At 35.5% G+C, this 17,060-nt stretch overlaps 3 protein-coding genes across 3 annotated transcripts; 2 read left to right on the top strand and 1 right to left on the bottom strand.

Annotated features, from left to right (window-relative positions):
* Nucleotides 1-1,814: 1,814 nt before the first annotated feature.
* On the top strand, nt 1,815-6,067 carry LOC122608004. Its single transcript, XM_043781084.1, has 3 exons — nt 1,815-2,281; nt 4,812-5,072; nt 5,677-6,067. Exons 1-3 carry the CDS (start codon nt 1,898-1,900, stop codon nt 5,863-5,865), a joined length of 834 nt encoding a protein of 277 aa, XP_043637019.1. The 5' UTR covers nt 1,815-1,897; the 3' UTR covers nt 5,866-6,067.
* A 576-nt stretch (nt 6,068-6,643) lies between these two features.
* On the bottom strand, nt 6,644-9,694 carry LOC122608856 (11-beta-hydroxysteroid dehydrogenase B). Its single transcript, XM_043781931.1, has 6 exons — nt 9,503-9,694; nt 8,666-8,858; nt 8,471-8,556; nt 8,239-8,370; nt 7,455-7,619; nt 6,644-6,976 (listed from the first exon to the last, which is right to left on the bottom strand). The coding sequence occupies exons 1-6, from the start codon at nt 9,692-9,694 to the stop codon at nt 6,644-6,646; spliced, it is 1,101 nt and encodes a 366-aa protein (XP_043637866.1).
* A 1,972-nt stretch (nt 9,695-11,666) lies between these two features.
* On the top strand, nt 11,667-16,492 carry LOC122608646 (probable serine/threonine-protein kinase At1g09600). The gene is made up of 8 exons (XM_043781739.1): nt 11,667-12,056; nt 12,564-12,851; nt 13,337-13,654; nt 14,107-14,337; nt 14,676-14,776; nt 14,895-14,979; nt 15,638-15,895; nt 16,326-16,492. The coding sequence occupies exons 1-8, from the start codon at nt 11,694-11,696 to the stop codon at nt 16,473-16,475; spliced, it is 1,794 nt and encodes a 597-aa protein (XP_043637674.1). The 5' UTR covers nt 11,667-11,693; the 3' UTR covers nt 16,476-16,492.
* Nucleotides 16,493-17,060: the final 568 nt, after the last annotated feature.

The following is a 17,060-nucleotide window of genomic DNA, read 5'->3' as shown; positions in this document are numbered from 1 at the left end:
TTAGATGAGTATTTCCTTAAGTTAATATTAACTTGAAGGGTAAAATTAGAAAGATCCCAATCTTTAAATTAAAATCAAAGATCAAGATTTAATAATAATCTTTAAATCTTAACTTTTGATTTTAAATTAAAAGACAAAATTTTTCAAACTTTATCTCTTAAGTTGTGATAACTTGAAGGAATCTTCATCCATTTTTATGTATGATAAAAATGTGTAAAAATTATTATGATAAAAAATATTATTAAATTTCAAATTTTTTACTTTTATTATTTCTACTTTTTTTTGAAAAAATGATTAATCCTTTTACAAAAATAGCATAAAAATCCTTTTAATATCATAAAATTTTGACCTTATGTAATCAATTTACTCGTATTATTTTTCTTCATCTTCTCCCTTGATTTTCTAATGTGGTATTATTTTTTGATTAGGATGTTTTTTAAATCATTTTGTTTAGAAGATTAATATATTTTTTTTTATCTTTGTAATTTGTCTAGGTGATTTTGTCATATTTTAATTAGTAAGTTACACTTTTCGTCCCTGAAGTTGACACATTTTTCACTTTTGATCCATAAACTTTAAAAATTACAATTTTGACTCTAAAGTTAGCCAATTTTTTCAATAATCGTCCTTTGGCTTTACGGCGTTAAAAAATGGCCGTTAATGTACGCACGTGTTAGACACGTGAGGGCATTAATGTCATTTCACCTTACACCAAGGGACGAAAAGTGAAAAAATAGCTACTTGAGGGACGTAAAATGAAAGTCATACAAATAAATTTATCGTTTCATTATTTCTTTTCTGATCATCTTCTCCGATCATTTTTACCGATGGAATTTTCCGACTTGACATTTATTTTCCGAGGATACCTAATAAAAACTCAACTTTGAGTCCAAATCTAAACCACAAACACAATCATTTAATCAAATTCATGACATTCAAAACACAACCAATCAAACAAATTATAGTTCAAACATGTCAGTCATCTTTTTTTTTCTTTTCTAAATTTTAATTTTAATTGAAAGGGGGACGGTGGATGGTGGTGATTCTAGGTGGCGGTGGTTGGTTGGTGGTGATTCTAGTCGGTGGCGGTTGGTTGGTGGTGAATGTAGACGGCGTTGGTTGGAGGTGACTGTAGACAGCGGTGTTTGGTGGTAATTGTAGGCAGCGGTGGCTGGTGGTGATTGTAGGCGGTGGTGGCTGGTGTTAATTGTAGTGGCGGTGGCTGGTGGTAATTATAGGCGGCGGTGGCCAGAGGTGGCGGTAGGTGACAGTGGCTCGTGGTGGTTATAGACGGTGGTGGCTGGTGTTGGTTACAGACGATGGTGGCTGGTTGCGGCGACTGTTGTTGGTGGTTAGGGGTGGTGATTGGAGAGGCTTGGGGGTAAAGGAGAAATAAATGTCTAGTCGGAAAATTTTATCGGAAAAGAAAGAATGAAATAATAAATTTATTTGTATGATTTTCATTTTTCGTCCCTTAAGTAGCTATTTTTTCACTTTTTGTCCCTTAGGTAGCTATTTTTTCACTTTTCGTCCTTCGGTGTAAGGTGAAATGACATTAGTGCCCTCACGTGTCTAGCACGTGCGTACGTTAGCGGCCAGTTTCTAACGCCGTAAGGCCAAAGGACGATTATTGAAAAAAATTGCTAACTTTAGGGTCAAAATTGTAATTTTTAAAGTTTAGAGGTCAAAAGTAAAAAACGTGCCAACTTTATGGACGAAAGTGTAATTTACTCTATTTTAATTTGTTTAGGTAATATTTGTAATCAGTTATATCCAATTTATGTGGCTATGAAATGTGTACGTATAGCAACTACGAATCTATCACATTCTTTCCTCATTTCCAGATAACACCCACACACATACAAAATTTAATCACATTCCCATATAACAACAAACCATGGCTGCCGCAACGGCCGCCACTAAGCTCACGTCCGGCCTGTTTTCCGGCCCATACATCCGTCGTAAACCACCCCATGTACTGTCAAGCTACCAAAACACACAACCCACAAAACCCATAAGTTTAAGTACAAGAAAAAATGGAACAGTAGTATGCAAAGCAGCTGAGGTTTCGTCCTCCGGCGGCGTGTCGTCGGAGGACAGACGGAACTGGGTTCCGGTCGTGCCGTTGTCGGCATTGCCGAAAGGCGAAAGGAGAGTGATAATTCAAGATGGGGAGACAATATTGTTGTTATGGTATAAAGATGAAGTTTTTGCTATTGAAAATAGATCACCTGCTGAAGGTGCTTATAGTGAAGGCTTGATCAATGCTAAACTTACTCAGGTTTTTGACCTTTCTTTTTTCTGGTTATATATTTTAGTATACATTTTTATGGTTAATTTTGTAGGTTAAGTTTGATGTTGATGTATGTTTAGGTGGTAATTAGTTTGACATTAACTAGTTTTTAGAGGTGTAGGTTATGTCATGAAGGGATAGTTTGCAAAATAGGTTTTGGGTTTGCAAAATGACTATTGAAAAAGAGGGTTTAAGGTATAGAAAAGTAAGTAAGTAAGCATCCAATGCCGTCTTTCACGGGTTTTGGGTCCCAATACCTCGACGGTGTATGAGGGATATTAAGATGGAGGCAACCTTACCCCTGCCACGACGGTGTAGGGAGACTACTTTCAGGTTCTATCTAAGATAGAAAAGGACCTCCAGCTTTGGTAGGTATGCAGATAGAAGTATAGAACCCTTGACCTCTGTCTCCAAAAGAAGCAAGGGTGTTAACCAATTATCCAACCTTGCTGATTTAGGGTTTAGGGTGTAAGCTATTATAAATTGGTCATATACTTTTTGTTTTGTCTTAGGTAATGAACTCTATAAAATAGTGAATATCAATGTAGTTATTTATTATTATGTTGGAACCACGTTAAATGTGACCGTCACTTATCGTTTATCATTAGTGATATGATAATTGACGATAACTAAAATCCCTATGTCTAATAAATATACGATGGGTGTATTTACTCTTAAAGACATAGTATAGGGTTTCCCATTAGATGATTGGAACTATAGGGACTTATAACGCACATACCAAACACCAGGGTCTAAAGTGTAAATGCTCTCTCTATAAATAGAGAGCCATTTACAAGAATTTCAACCCTAATCTTCACCCTCTTTTCGTGTGTAATTCTCTCCCATAATTCTCAATCCCATCATCAAACAATCATCTCGTTTTGGAAACCCAACAATCAAATGGCAAATATTCTTGCTCTTACAGGGTCCTCTGTATCGTCAGGTATACTTATAATATTATCATATTTTCATTATATTTATAATACAAATCATATATAATCCAACATATTATACTTTCAAATTTTGTTCCAATATCAAACATACGATACTTGATTACCAGATTAAGACTTTTTTTATGAAGACTTGTATCATAATATTTGTCCACGCAGGTAGTAAACACAGGTATTTCTTATTATTAGAACAGAATTTGAAAATACGGTATATATACATTGCCTATATTGGAACAATATATGAAAGTACTTTGCTTACATCGATATTTTTTGGAGTTCATAACTTATGTTGGGGCAAAACATAAAGCATATAGCCGATGTAACTTGTCTAAACCTGTCTTTTTAGGAATTGCGGTTTATGTTCATCTGGGAACTTAGATAATCACTTTTTGAAATGGTTGTCAAATGCCTTAATCTAGTTATTTACGTTTTCAAACCATATAATAAGATACTTTTCTATGAAAAGGTTCTGAATACCCAAATTTCACTTATTGTAGGTTTAATCTGAAATTGATTTAAGTCCAAATGCTGGTTTACCATCTAATGCTTTTCCTTTGTAATCTACATCATGACTTATGCATTCAATTGTACTATCCCCGAAAAGTTATATGTCGTATTTTGCTAGCTCTATACGGGTTGTAAAAGGTGTTCAGATGTGCATTCAGATTGATTATTGAGACATCAGATATTCAGCTTAGAGATTGCAACAATGGTTTCTGGGTTTCCCAGAATGATGATGACAATTTTTTTTGAATATATTTAGTAAACTAATCAGATTTGGCAGAGCAAGGAATAAGATATTTGACTAATAAGACAAATAAGATATTTGACTGTTAAGATAAATTTTAAGTTACTTCCTTATCCCTAACTTAAAAGACGTTGTCTAATTATGATTCCCAAATCATTAAAATTACCCTGTCTACCCACCAATACATTTCTGACACTCTTTCAAATACAGAACACATTTGTAAACCTAAACCAATCTTCGGGGGTCCAATGACACATTCACTGCCCAAAAATCAGAAGTCTGGGAGAGCCCGAGTGCCTCGGCCAGGGGTCAAGTGGGTGCTATCTCCTTGCGGAGTTGACAGTGGGAATTACGAAAAACTAGAAATATGGGCCTGGCCCATATGGAATTTCTAAGCCTGAATTTTAAATTGATCTGTTGGCACCTTCCCTGGTAAGCAAATCAGGGTAATTTACTCTGGGAGCAAGTAGTTAGACTCTATATATACAACCTTAATGTAATTGTAAACCTTTTTGTATCAAAATCCTGTTTGTTGTTTCCTTTTCCATTCAAGTTCGAGTGTGTTGCTATTGTTTCGTATCTGTCTAAACTAGGCTTTGATTGTTGAATGCCCTACATATTCAAATGCATAAAACGTACAGTATTAAACATGTAATGAAAAAGAAAACATGTTGGATATTAGAAAGCAGTCTGATGGACTGTATGAGAAATGAAAGTACTCCATAAGTCTTAAGATTAGCAACGTATCCAGGTTGATTCTTATTTTTCCCCGAAGATTTTCATGATAATGACTTTTACTTATCTTATGAACCATGTGCAGGATGGCTGTATAATGTGCCCATCAACTGACAGCACATTCGATTTGCGAAATGGGTCCATTAAAGAATGGTTTCCAAAAAATCCTGTTTTAAGAGTGCTTACACCTGCATTGAGGGGTTTATTTGTTTATCCAGTGAAAATTGATGGTGAAAATATTTGCATAAGCATCGGAGGATCTGCACCTGCTGATGCATCTGCAGAAATCGTCTTTAGTGGGATGTCTAAACCTGGTATAACGGCATCTGATGTCAATGTTGATGAGGTATGTAGTTCTTGAAGTTAGAGATAGTTTGGTAAATATATATTAAAATGTAAATAATAAGCTTTCTTACACCAGCTTATTATCGGTATTTCCAAAACATAAGAATTAAAGACAGTCTTTACGAAATAGACGGAACTGACCATTGAGGCTTCAAGTCGCAGTGATCCCATGTGTTGAACTTCATACATATTAATGTTTGAAAAGTCGACCCGATTCAGTTTTCTAGCTAGTTTTAAAATTTTAAACATATGGCCCATATTGTGGCCATGTGTTGCTAAGTATAAACCCATATTGATTAGTTTACCAATAGTATGTCACAAACTACCGAATTTTTTTCTTTTGCTTTTAGATCAATAACAACGATAAGAAACATTGCTCTAGGTCGATTCCTATTTCAGGCAGCGCAGTTATTTAATGCAAATAGCAACATATTTTAAAATTTGAGCAATTTGCAACTCTGGGTTTCCTATAAAGGAAATCGACCTAAATATGTTCCTAGTTATGCGTTTAACCCTTTGAAATGAACACCACAACACCAAATGCAGGATACAAAGTTCGTACTGTATCCCTGTTATTTATCCACTATATCTGTTATATTTTTCAGGTTAGAATGGTGGTTGATGAGGGGTCGACAGGATTTGGTTTCAATAGAAAAAATGAGTTGATAAATGGAAAGGCAGCTATTATCGGGTTCCTCTTGGTGCTAGATTTTGAACTATTGACCGGTAAGGGGATCCTAAAGGGCACGGGCTTCTTGGATTTTCTCTATGCCGCTACTAACACGTTTAACTAAGCGTCGTTATTGGAAACGCCCTGACAGTTCATTGGTAATATATACATTCTTTACCTAAAGTTGTATCTACGTTGTCATCTCTTTTCCTTACTGACAGTTTTACAAGATATTTCTGGTTGAGTTATGTCAGTTTCAGAAATCAAATAAAAACTGATGAATGTATATGCTATAAATTTGTTTATATTATGAAAAAGTTACCCAACCTCGTACCGTTTTGAATGCTCAATCACCTAAACAAGGATTAACCTGAAGCAGACAACGGTTAATATTAATCTTTTGGAGACTGTGTTAGAGGAACCTGTACATAAGGAAGTACAAACATTTGTTGATACATGTATACACCCTGAATGGATAAACCAACATTTGGTAAATTAGACTAAATGGTACACTTTGAGACCATATTGGGTTACTCGAGCATGGTAAGACACATCCTTGTTGATAGTCAAGGAGAGATTATTTAGCAACCCATTTGGCTGGAAAGTGGCAAGTTCACGATTTTGAGTCCATCTTATCAAACCAATACCCATCATAACGAAAAACTAGCCATCAAATGTTGAAACATCATGATGCATTAAAGGGTCCTTATGTTCACATTTTTACATTTCCAGGTTGTAACATGGTAAAACATTGTTTAAGAACACTATTCCCAATCCAATATACACAACTCGCCATGGGCATGGGTTATTCAAACTGTTCGATAGTAAACAAACCACATTAAAATCGTCATTAACATACACAAATTGAAATTGTAGGAGTAAAATACAAACCTCCCACTTCCCTATTCGTGAATTAGCTTTAGCTGGACTCGAGGAGGACTGCGTGGGAATTGAGGAGGGCTACGTGGGAATCGCTGAGGGCTTCCGATCGCAGATTGTTTGGGAGGGGCCGGAGATTCTAAAAGAGGCGCTCCTGTGCCAATAAAAGAAGTTGTCCTCATACCTTGGCGTGACAAAAGCAAGCGGAATGTCCACGTCAATATGTCTGGTGCAAATACCCTGTACAACAGGAACACATCATACCAGCTTGGGAATTTCACGTTTTCAGTGCCCCGAACAGCTGCAGATACAATCAACCGTGCAAACTCTTCCACTGGGCTACCTGATGCTTGTAGCTTCATATCACGAGGAACAAATAGAAAGTAAGTATCTCCCATAGGTGGCAAAATAAGTGGATTGTAAAGATTTATATATTATTAAAATAACAAATTCTAGAATACATATCGTACTAATTACAGCGATGAAGTAATGGGTCAAACGGTCAAAGTATCAAATGCTTACCGCCTCTAACTATTCTATTCCAAAAAACTGTTTTAACTATCTGGTACTGTAATAATAAAGTTCAAAGACAAGAACACAAAAGTGTCCATGAGTCCACCAACTTATGTCATCTTTTGACACCACTGCTTATTTACTTTGACTTTTACTCCCAAACGAACCCTTGCAATCAATAAAAAGACAAATCAGGCCATTTTTGTTTATTCTGCCCACATTTTAAGTAAAACGCAACGCACGTCTGGAAAGGAGTCGCTAACATATAACAAGCTGCTCCCACCATAGATAGATATAAAAAATGGATGGGCACAAGCTTACCTCTCTTTCTTCCTTCCACTGCATCTCGGCGCCTTCTTCTAGCATAAATTTCCCTCGGGTCATCTCAGCACCAATCCAGCCATGTGTAGCAATCGTGATTCCTACATCACCGTTTAGTTCTAACCTCAACGTCTCGTAGAAGTTAACTAGAGCAGCTTTTGCAGCCTGGTCAAGAAGACATTAGGACAATAGATCAATTTTTGTTTAGTTCTAACCTCAACGTCTCGTAGAAGTTAATGTGCTCGCAAAACATTTAGCAATTTTTGTATACACCCTTTTGCTTCCGTCCTTCAAAGAGATGGAAAAATGGGAGAGGGTGGATTGGGTTATAGATTTGGCTCTAAATCCGTTATATTCTGTATGGTTCGGTCTCAACGTTCTGTGTTGAGAAATATATTTTACATTGAAAAAAGTATGATAACAAAATAATGTCATTTTCATAACTTTGTACATATTTCCACTTTCGATGGACACTCTTCTTAGCTTCCGTTGAATTGGTCTGACTTCCACGTACTGTGCATAGGGAGGGGCGTATGGACTGGTAAGTGTTATTAACATGTTACTAATAACACTTATTTGAATCATATGGACTTCAAGGTAATATGCGTCAAACATATATACTTGAGACCTTTTGATCTGCTTCCTTTGGTACTATATCTTTATTTACCAAGTTGTGACTGTTACAGTTAAATCATCTGAATAAATGGGTCTAAAGTCTAAACTACCATATCTAATTAATATGAGAAGTAGCTGTATATGGAGTCATCGATCAAAATGTACTCACCGAATATATGCTCATTCTAGGGAGAGGTAACCAGTTCTCTACTGCGGCATTAACTACAATCCGCCCATGAGTCTGCCTTAGGTAAGGAAGAGCCACATAAGTAGGATACACATTTCCCCAGAAATTAATATCCTGAGATTTAAAAGCAATTAATGGTGAGCAAATTTCATATATTAAAGTCTATGATAGTCATTGAAATTTCTTTTGAAGCCCATTGAGAATTGAATTATACCATCAAAATAGGGAACACCGACGCATCATTTGCTTCATCGAAATAGAAGGTGTGCCCTAAGCTTGCTGTGTTTACTAGATGATCGACTGCAAAATAAGAACATTTAAAATAATAACAAAATTCACAAGGATATTATGCCACTTCAAATAATACATTTTCATTCATAGCATAAGAATAATGTGAGGATTCAATTACTTTGCCCATAATAACCGATGGTCTCATTAACAAATCTCCTGCAATCCTCCTCCTTGACAACATCTGCAGCCATTATCAACACATTTGGTGCACCCAGGCGTCTAGCGTTCTCACTAATCCCATGTAGTCGGTTATCTCTTCGTGCAACTAATACAAGATTTGCTCTTTTCTTCGCATATTCGTATGCAATTTGCTGACAAAAACAAGTTATATTTACAGATAGCCATAACACATTTGAAATTGTAACAAGTTAATTTAATTCCTGATTCTGTTGTAACAACTGAAAACGCATATAGTGAAAATATGTGTTAGAAACATGGGCAGAGCTAGAAGAACTTGAAAGGGGAACAAACCCATTGGTGTTTAATATGTCAACTTAACCATGGTTGTTATATGGAGGCAAAAATTTCAATTTTATGTTACTATTACTAACAAAATACATTAAAAATCCAAAACTTCGTGGGTAGCCAGGGGCGGAGTCAGTAGGGAGACTGGCGGGTACTAAGTCCATGCTTTTCATTGCAAGGTAGCTATAGTACAAAGGTTTTTTCCGAACCGAGCCATCCCCAATCTATAAATGTATAAACTTTAGCCAGTAAAACATTTACATTGTACCCATTAAAGTAAAAATTTTTAATAAAATTCTATTTTACTAACACTTTATTAAATAATTATGTCTTAGAAGTTGCCTACAGCCCTACACTGTCCTAGAAGTTGCCTCCGCTCCAGGTTAGAAATTCACACTAGTCCGTCTCCAAGCAGTTACCCGTTGATCTAGCTAGGCCTTATTAATTGCTCTAATGCTATTCAAGTGAATTAGCTAAGTAACATACATACCTCACCAATTCCAGAGGAAGCACCAGTGACAACAACAACTTTGTTAAACATATCTTCATTAACGAAGGAGTAATAAAGCCATTCACACCCTTTGATCAAAGTAAGGGCTGGCCATGAGAAAGCTAGCATCACCAAACTTGCAGGTGGTACTACCCAGTTTAGAACAGAATTAATACTATCCATCATCACCATATTTTACTAATTAAAAAGATAGAGAGATGAATAAGCGTGTGTGTGTGGGCTTTGAATGATGGGTGGATAATGATGAGTGTGTTGGCGGTGTGAGTGATGACAAATTCGATCAGAAGACAGAAAATGAGCTGCTCTGTTGTTATGGGCTGCTGGTGGTACTTGGCGAATTTGTAGTTTGCATGTGAAGAGGGTACACGTGTTAGCTTATGGATTTAGTGTTTTGACGGATGTTGCATTATATTGCGCCACTAAGAAAAACTAAAAAGATAACCCGTATGTTGTTTAGTTTGTGGTTATTACTTATTAAAGTAAGTATAGAAGTCACATTCAATATAACCGAGAGTAATATAACACATATAAAGATGTGGATAATCAATCCAAACACAATCCAAAATATAAAATGAGATATGCTCAAAACATATCATTTAAACAAATACTCTAAAGTATATATGCAGTAATGTGTGACGAACTATAAGCTGCAAAGTAGGTAAACTATACTTTTAATCCATGTATGAAAATAATGATTTATCAAACACGAGTTTTATACAATATGCATTATGAATATCAAAAGTAATAAGTTAAAACCAAAATTCCACCCATTCTTTTTTTTTCTTAAATATGTTATAAAAAAAAAAATACTAATGTGACTATAAATAATATCTTCACTCATTTTCATCTTTATGGTTGTATTTATATCAAACACATTCTATAAACCAATAATTATAAATATGGAAAATGTTATACAAAGCTCTTAGGGCTTGTACATTTTCATATTAAAAACTCACCTCCTTGATTTTATAGTACGTGTATAACTAATTAATGCACTTTAACAAAAGCTTTTAGGGCTTCGTTTAACAAAACCATATAAATATATATGATCAATAATACCAACAACATTTACCTTGATATAAAGGTTAGATAAATAAATGATACGATAATAGAAAATAACCAAATGCACAATTTATTATTACAAGGACTGAGAAAAACAAACATCTAGATTTAGAGGACTAAATCTATAAAACTAACAGCTATTTGAAGCAACTATACACTTCCCGCCATTGATAGTATAAAATCAGATATATGCAAACAGAAAATATTTGGTTGAACGTGTTTATAGGGCTTCCTTTGAATTATTCATCTAAATCCCCATATATATTTTAAAGACTAAATTTCCATACTTCATATAATTAATTACACTATTTTAATAAGATTTATAATCAACTTTATATGCTAATAATCATTTTTTCCCCCATATCATAGATAATTTCATACATAATGAATCAATATACTATAGTCCATACGTATCTATTTATATTAATGTTTCTAATCTTTCCATATTTGGCATTTTTCATCAAATTAGTTATAAAAATCAGTTGTGTAACAAAATCATTTGGAACCAAATCATCATCGTCATATTCTTGGTTACCTTACAGAAACAACCAGAAATCTTTGCATCAAATTTCATATATAAATTATTTTCATACAAATTTATTTGATTTTAAATTTGTGTGGAATTTAATTTATTTAATATTTTGATATTTTGATGCATGATTTCTGGTCTTGTGTTCTGATTATCGATAACCTTTTTGTTGCATTGATTTTTGGGTTTTTCTTATCGATATTTTGTTTAATTCTTGGTTGCACTGATTTGAAAACTATATATTTCAAAAATGGTATGCTGTTGATTATTGTATTAAGAGATTTACATTTTTGGTCAAATCATCAAAATCTTTGTATTGGAACATATTTATAATAAATTTTTTCCCATTTTTGTTCGGGTCAAAAGATTTGGAATTGTAGGTTTTGGGGAAGTCAAATGCTTGATTAATCTCTAGCATTTTGCATTCCCCGGAAAAAGCTACAATAAACGATTATTTTTGATCAAGGCACACTCGAACGACTAATGAGGCTCAAAGATTTATCAAGTTGAGCGGCTAGAGGTTTTGAACAATTGAATATCGATTTATTTGAGATAAACCCTTATTATCTTTTTTTCAAAATGGGTGGGATCTGCTCAAGATTAACTTGTGGAAATAATGAGAAAGAAGAAGATGAGAGTAAGTTTGTTGGAATACAAGTGGCTGATCCGGTAAATAAAGAGGGTGTTTCACAAAAAGGTAACAATGATGGTTCTGTAAATAAGTTAACGAAAAACGGTGAAAAGCAAAAAGATAGCCATAGATTATCGTTATCTGAACGGGTTCTTGGTTCAAAAAGGATGCAAAAGATTAAAAGCATAGTAGGTGGGACTCAAGCTGCACAAAAAGCAGCCGGTTGGCCATCATGGCTAACCTCAGTTGCTTCGGAGGCCATACAAGGATGGGTTCCACGCAGTGCAGACTCTTATGAGATGCTAAACAAGGTTAGTACCTAGTTTTGGTTTTGTGTTGTTCATATGAACATCATCGATATCCAGTTACTTTGATATGAAACACGTACATTTTACTGTTTAGGGGTCAGATTTGATCACCAAGCTACAATGATCAGGTTTTAGTGTTCGGAAAAATATGTTCTACTTGTGAATAATCAGTTTCATATCATCTGCAACAAACGAGGAAAATAAAGTTATCTTACTCTTATTTTATTTTTTTTTAAGGGACGCTTACTCCCATTTCGCAAGGCATTTCTCATTTGATTTCCAAAGACGTTATTTAAATAGTCAGATTTTTAATTTTACGTGCAAGTCCAAACCACGGAAGTGTATATAACACTATCTCTTATTTCCTGATTATTACTATTCATTATTTATAATGTCACATAATCACTTGCAAAAGGGACATTAAGTCACCCCTTGGAATACACATTTTGGGACATTTGAAGAATAAAAAGAGTGACGAGGTGTAGTTTATATGATATATTCATATTGCAGATTGGCCAAGGCACATATAGTAGTGTTTACAAAGCCCGTGATCTACAAAATGACAGAATTGTTGCCATAAAGAAGGTGCGGTTCACAAATATGGACCCTGAAAGCGTCCGTTTCATGGCTAGGGAGATTTGTATATTGCGTAGGCTAGACCACCCAAATTGTATGAAGCTTCAGGCTTTGGTTACTTCAAAGTTTTCAGGCACCTTATATCTTGTATTTGATTATATGGAGCATGATCTTGCTGGGCTTTTACATACTCAAAAAGTCAAGAAATTTACACTGCCACAGGTCTCTTTTTCTTTATTTTCTTCATTTTTGAGATAAAAACTATTTTTGGCTCTTATTATAGGTGTCCAAATAAGTTGTTCCAGTGGGTTGAGTAAATGGTCAAAAGAGTATTTTATGATACAATTCAAAATGGGCATGGCCATTTCAGGTTGAGCCCTGATACTTTCTGTTCATTTTTGAAAAAGAAGTTTACCGAATCCATATACTGTCAGTACATTTTAGATGTCATAATTGGGTTGTAATTTGTAAACATTAAATTACATTCGAGGTAACTTGTTTGACCTATTCAATCCATTTGGCCCATATCCTTTTTGACTCAGTTTTTAAATCAGCCAGCAAGAATTAAAGCATAACCCGAACCCACATCTTTTTTAGGGAATAGGCTGAATCATGTTTAAAATATAATCTATAATTTGGAGTTAGGATCCTGGCTGATGTCCCTTTAATGTTTGCATTTTGCATTTTGTTGGGGAATATTCTTGTAGATCAAGTGTTATATGCAACAACTTCTTCGTGGAATGGAGCATTGTCATGCTCGTGGTGTTCTACATCGAGACCTTAAGGGGTCAAATATTCTAGTTGAAAACGATGGAATTCTCAAGATTGGAGATTTTGGTCTGGCTGCACGATTTGAGCCTGGCCAAAAAGAACCATTAACAAGTCGTGTTGTAACTCTATGGTATAGGGCTCCTGAACTTTTATTTGGTTCAACATCATATGGTGTTGCCATTGATATGTGGAGCATAGGCTGCATCCTTGCAGAACTTTTTGTGGGAAGGCCTATCATGCCAGGAAGAACTGAGGTATGCTAAGAGTTTCTCTTATTTATATCATATGGTGTATCTGCACTGATTGAAACATCTTGCTTAAAGTATGACACAACTTTTTGAGTTCTTAAAGTAACAGTAATGGCAGGAAACCACGAGTTGATGAACTTCATTATTTTTAGCAGATAAAACTCACGCGTATAAAAAATCTTGAATACGCTTTTGTCCTCATTGGATTTGTACCCGCAACCCTTGGTAGTTGCGCTACCCAGATACTACTGGACCTTTCCAACCCTTGTTAGTTTTCAAATCTTCTCAAATCTTTTACTAGCCATCTTGGCTTCTTGTTGTGGCCTTTTTCTCATAGATTTGAACCTCTGTGTTTTCGTATGCACTTCAAATTATATTCTAGAACTAACATTTCTTGCGCATCAATATTGCCCCCTGTTTCATTAGCTTCTAATATATAGGTTCAAATCATCTCTTAGGTTGAGCAAATACATAAGATCTTCAAGCTTTGTGGTTCACCATCAGAGGAATACTGGAGTAGATCAAAGCTGCCTCATGCAACAAGTTTTAGGCCTCAGCATCCTTATGAGCGTCGTATCACTGAAACATTCCAACAATACATGCCTGCTTCTGCTTTAGCTCTTTTGGATACCCTCCTTGCAATTGAACCAGATGCACGTGGTACTGCAACTTCTGCACTTGCTAGTGAGGTATGGTTGAACTCGGCTTATTTTCTTCAAAAACAAAAAGATACTTATTGACCTCCTTGTACCAAATGGTTATACATTCTAAATGGGAGGTGGCAAAAAGCCAACAACTAATGGGGTAGAGTAGATTGGATAGTAGGTCAAAACATTTCTTTGTTTAGATGAGTTGAAACGGGTCAGGCTGGGTTTACATAAACCAGAAATACTGTTTTGTAGTTTTTGAAACTTTAATCAACATGTAATGAGTTAATCAACAATATCAACCTATTCACATGTCATCATTGGCATGGTTAGTAGCTCTTTGTAGTTGCCTGCTAATATAGAAACTGTATTTGTCTCAGTTCTTCACAACGGAACCTCTTCCTTGTGATCCATCCAGTTTACCTGTATACCCTCCAAGCAAAGAGTTTGATGCTAGGTACAGAGAAGAGGAGGCTAGAAGGTACTTCAAATTTTCTAGTTTGACTTAAACGCCTTTTTTTCTGGAGGAAAGGAACTGTGTTTCACTATTTCTCATTACCTACTAATAAACCTCATATTCTATGGTTAAATGTTTTCAGACGGAAAGCTGAAGCGATGAAAGGACATGTTCCTGACTCTGTTACGGTTGGTGTCGCGGAATTTAAAGGACAATCTAAAGTACAGGTACCTTTTCGACAACTTGAATATTATCAGAAGAAATGGCAAGATGGGTAGGTTGGGTAATTAGTAAAAAGGGTGGATGGGTCTGGTTGGGTTGACATGAAACACATGTTTATGATTACTTAAAACTATTTATTACTTTAGTAAACTTAATCAAACGATTTAGTAGGTTATATGTGTTGGGAAATCGACATTCAAATCCTAGTTCAAAGTTCAAACTCGCACAAAACAATAGCAACATCTACAAACTTGAACAAATATAGAAGAACCCAAATTGGGTGGTTCAGCAGATCAATTTGATGTGTTTAATACACAGGCACACTACAAAGAATTTGATTTTGAGACTTATTAAGTTATTGTCAAATTCAGGACATAAATAGAGTAAATTATCGATTCCTAAGCATATTACCACCAACATGCTCACCGAGGACTTTGTCAACAGAAAAAATGTCATGCTTAAAAGTTCCATACGGCCAAGCCTCGGTCTCCCGCTTCATGGGAGGCTACTTTGTCATCCTTGCAAACATATAGTCCACAACCCAAATATATGAAACTTTGTCTAAATTTTGACCCGCTTCGCCTGGATCAATCCACTCCGCATAACATTTCAGTTTCTTCTTGATATCCGTCTTCTTGATTATGGCTAACTTACACATTGCAGGGTCAGTTGAATGTAAGAAATTACAATCCTCAAGGGGAAGTCAGAATAGGCAAGAAAGGGTTTTACTATTCTAACTCAGAGATCCACCAAAGTGCTGCAGCATCATTGACCAAGAACATCCTAAAGGATGACATGATGGGTGCGAGTTTAAGAATGGCACTTTTACATAATGATCCTGCACCCAAAAGACCAATGAACAACATAGATCCAGTACAAGAATCCACAAAGCTTGATCAAAGGACAGGCAAACCCACCATGGTAAGTTTGCTGCAAAGTTCACTAGAACTACAAGTAGCAAAATAACATTTTAAGCAGGTTGGGTGGTTGGACAAAATAGCTTTGGGTCAAGGCGAGTTACTTTGACGCTGGTCAAAAGAGGTTGGGCAGGGTTGATCCGCAAACATTTTATTTTTATTTTGTGTATTTCTAAGACATTTTATACAAAATCTTTAAATTAAATGATCTAAATGGTTGTATATATGTTTGTGTGTGTGTATATATATATATATATATATAAAACTTTGGGGCATTACATGACATGCTCCCCCTCCCCTTAAATGACTTTGACCTGTTACACATAAAACATAACTTGAGCGTCTCATTCATTAGTAAATGAGTCAATTTTTGCCTACTATTTCTATAGTTTTCTCTATAAAGAACATTTAACCAAATTATGAGTCACTTACAGGCCCATGCAAAGAGGATAAACAGGGTTTATTCTGGACCGTTGATGCGACCTGGTGGAAACACAGTAGACATGCTCAATGAACATGAAAGACATATTCAAGCAGCAGTTCGGAAAGCACGTGCTGACAAAGCCAATAGTAGATTGGTATAACCAATTATTGTGATCCAAATTCTTACTGGAAACCAAATGATAGTTTGACCTTTGAAGGAAGGTTGTGGGCTTGTGGCTGCAATGAAGCATGACTCGCAATCGAGTGATTTTTGAAGTATCGTGACTATGTGAAGTTCATGGCGGGATCAGTTCACAGGACTAAAACCACGCATCAGTGATGCATGCCATTGTGTAATTAAGACATATGATTGCCCCGTGTCATAGCCCATATGTTAATTCTGATTGCCTTTTGCCCAACCTATTTTTGAATCTTTTGAACTCCTATTAGTTCAAATCCTGAACTCTCAACCAAATCTTAGATTCAATGGCTTTGTGGCTACACAAAAAGACCTTCAGTTCAAATTTGTTTGGGTCAAATGCACCGGTTAGGTTGGGTTGATCCGCATATCTTTTTATACATTATGATGAGAATATCTTTTGATGATTATCAACCTACTCCTCATAGCTGCTTGTTTTATACACGTGAGATAAACTACAACACAAGTCAACTGATTGTATAATTACATTGGTTGAATCTAGAACCACAAACTTTCTAGCAATGAAAACGAAAAAGTGACCATGGAA

The sequence above is a fragment of the Erigeron canadensis genome, chromosome 7, assembly GCF_010389155.1.
Source record: "Erigeron canadensis isolate Cc75 chromosome 7, C_canadensis_v1, whole genome shotgun sequence".
Classification (NCBI taxonomy): domain Eukaryota; kingdom Viridiplantae; phylum Streptophyta; class Magnoliopsida; order Asterales; family Asteraceae; genus Erigeron; species Erigeron canadensis.
This window is presented reverse-complemented; position numbering and strand designations above follow the sequence as displayed.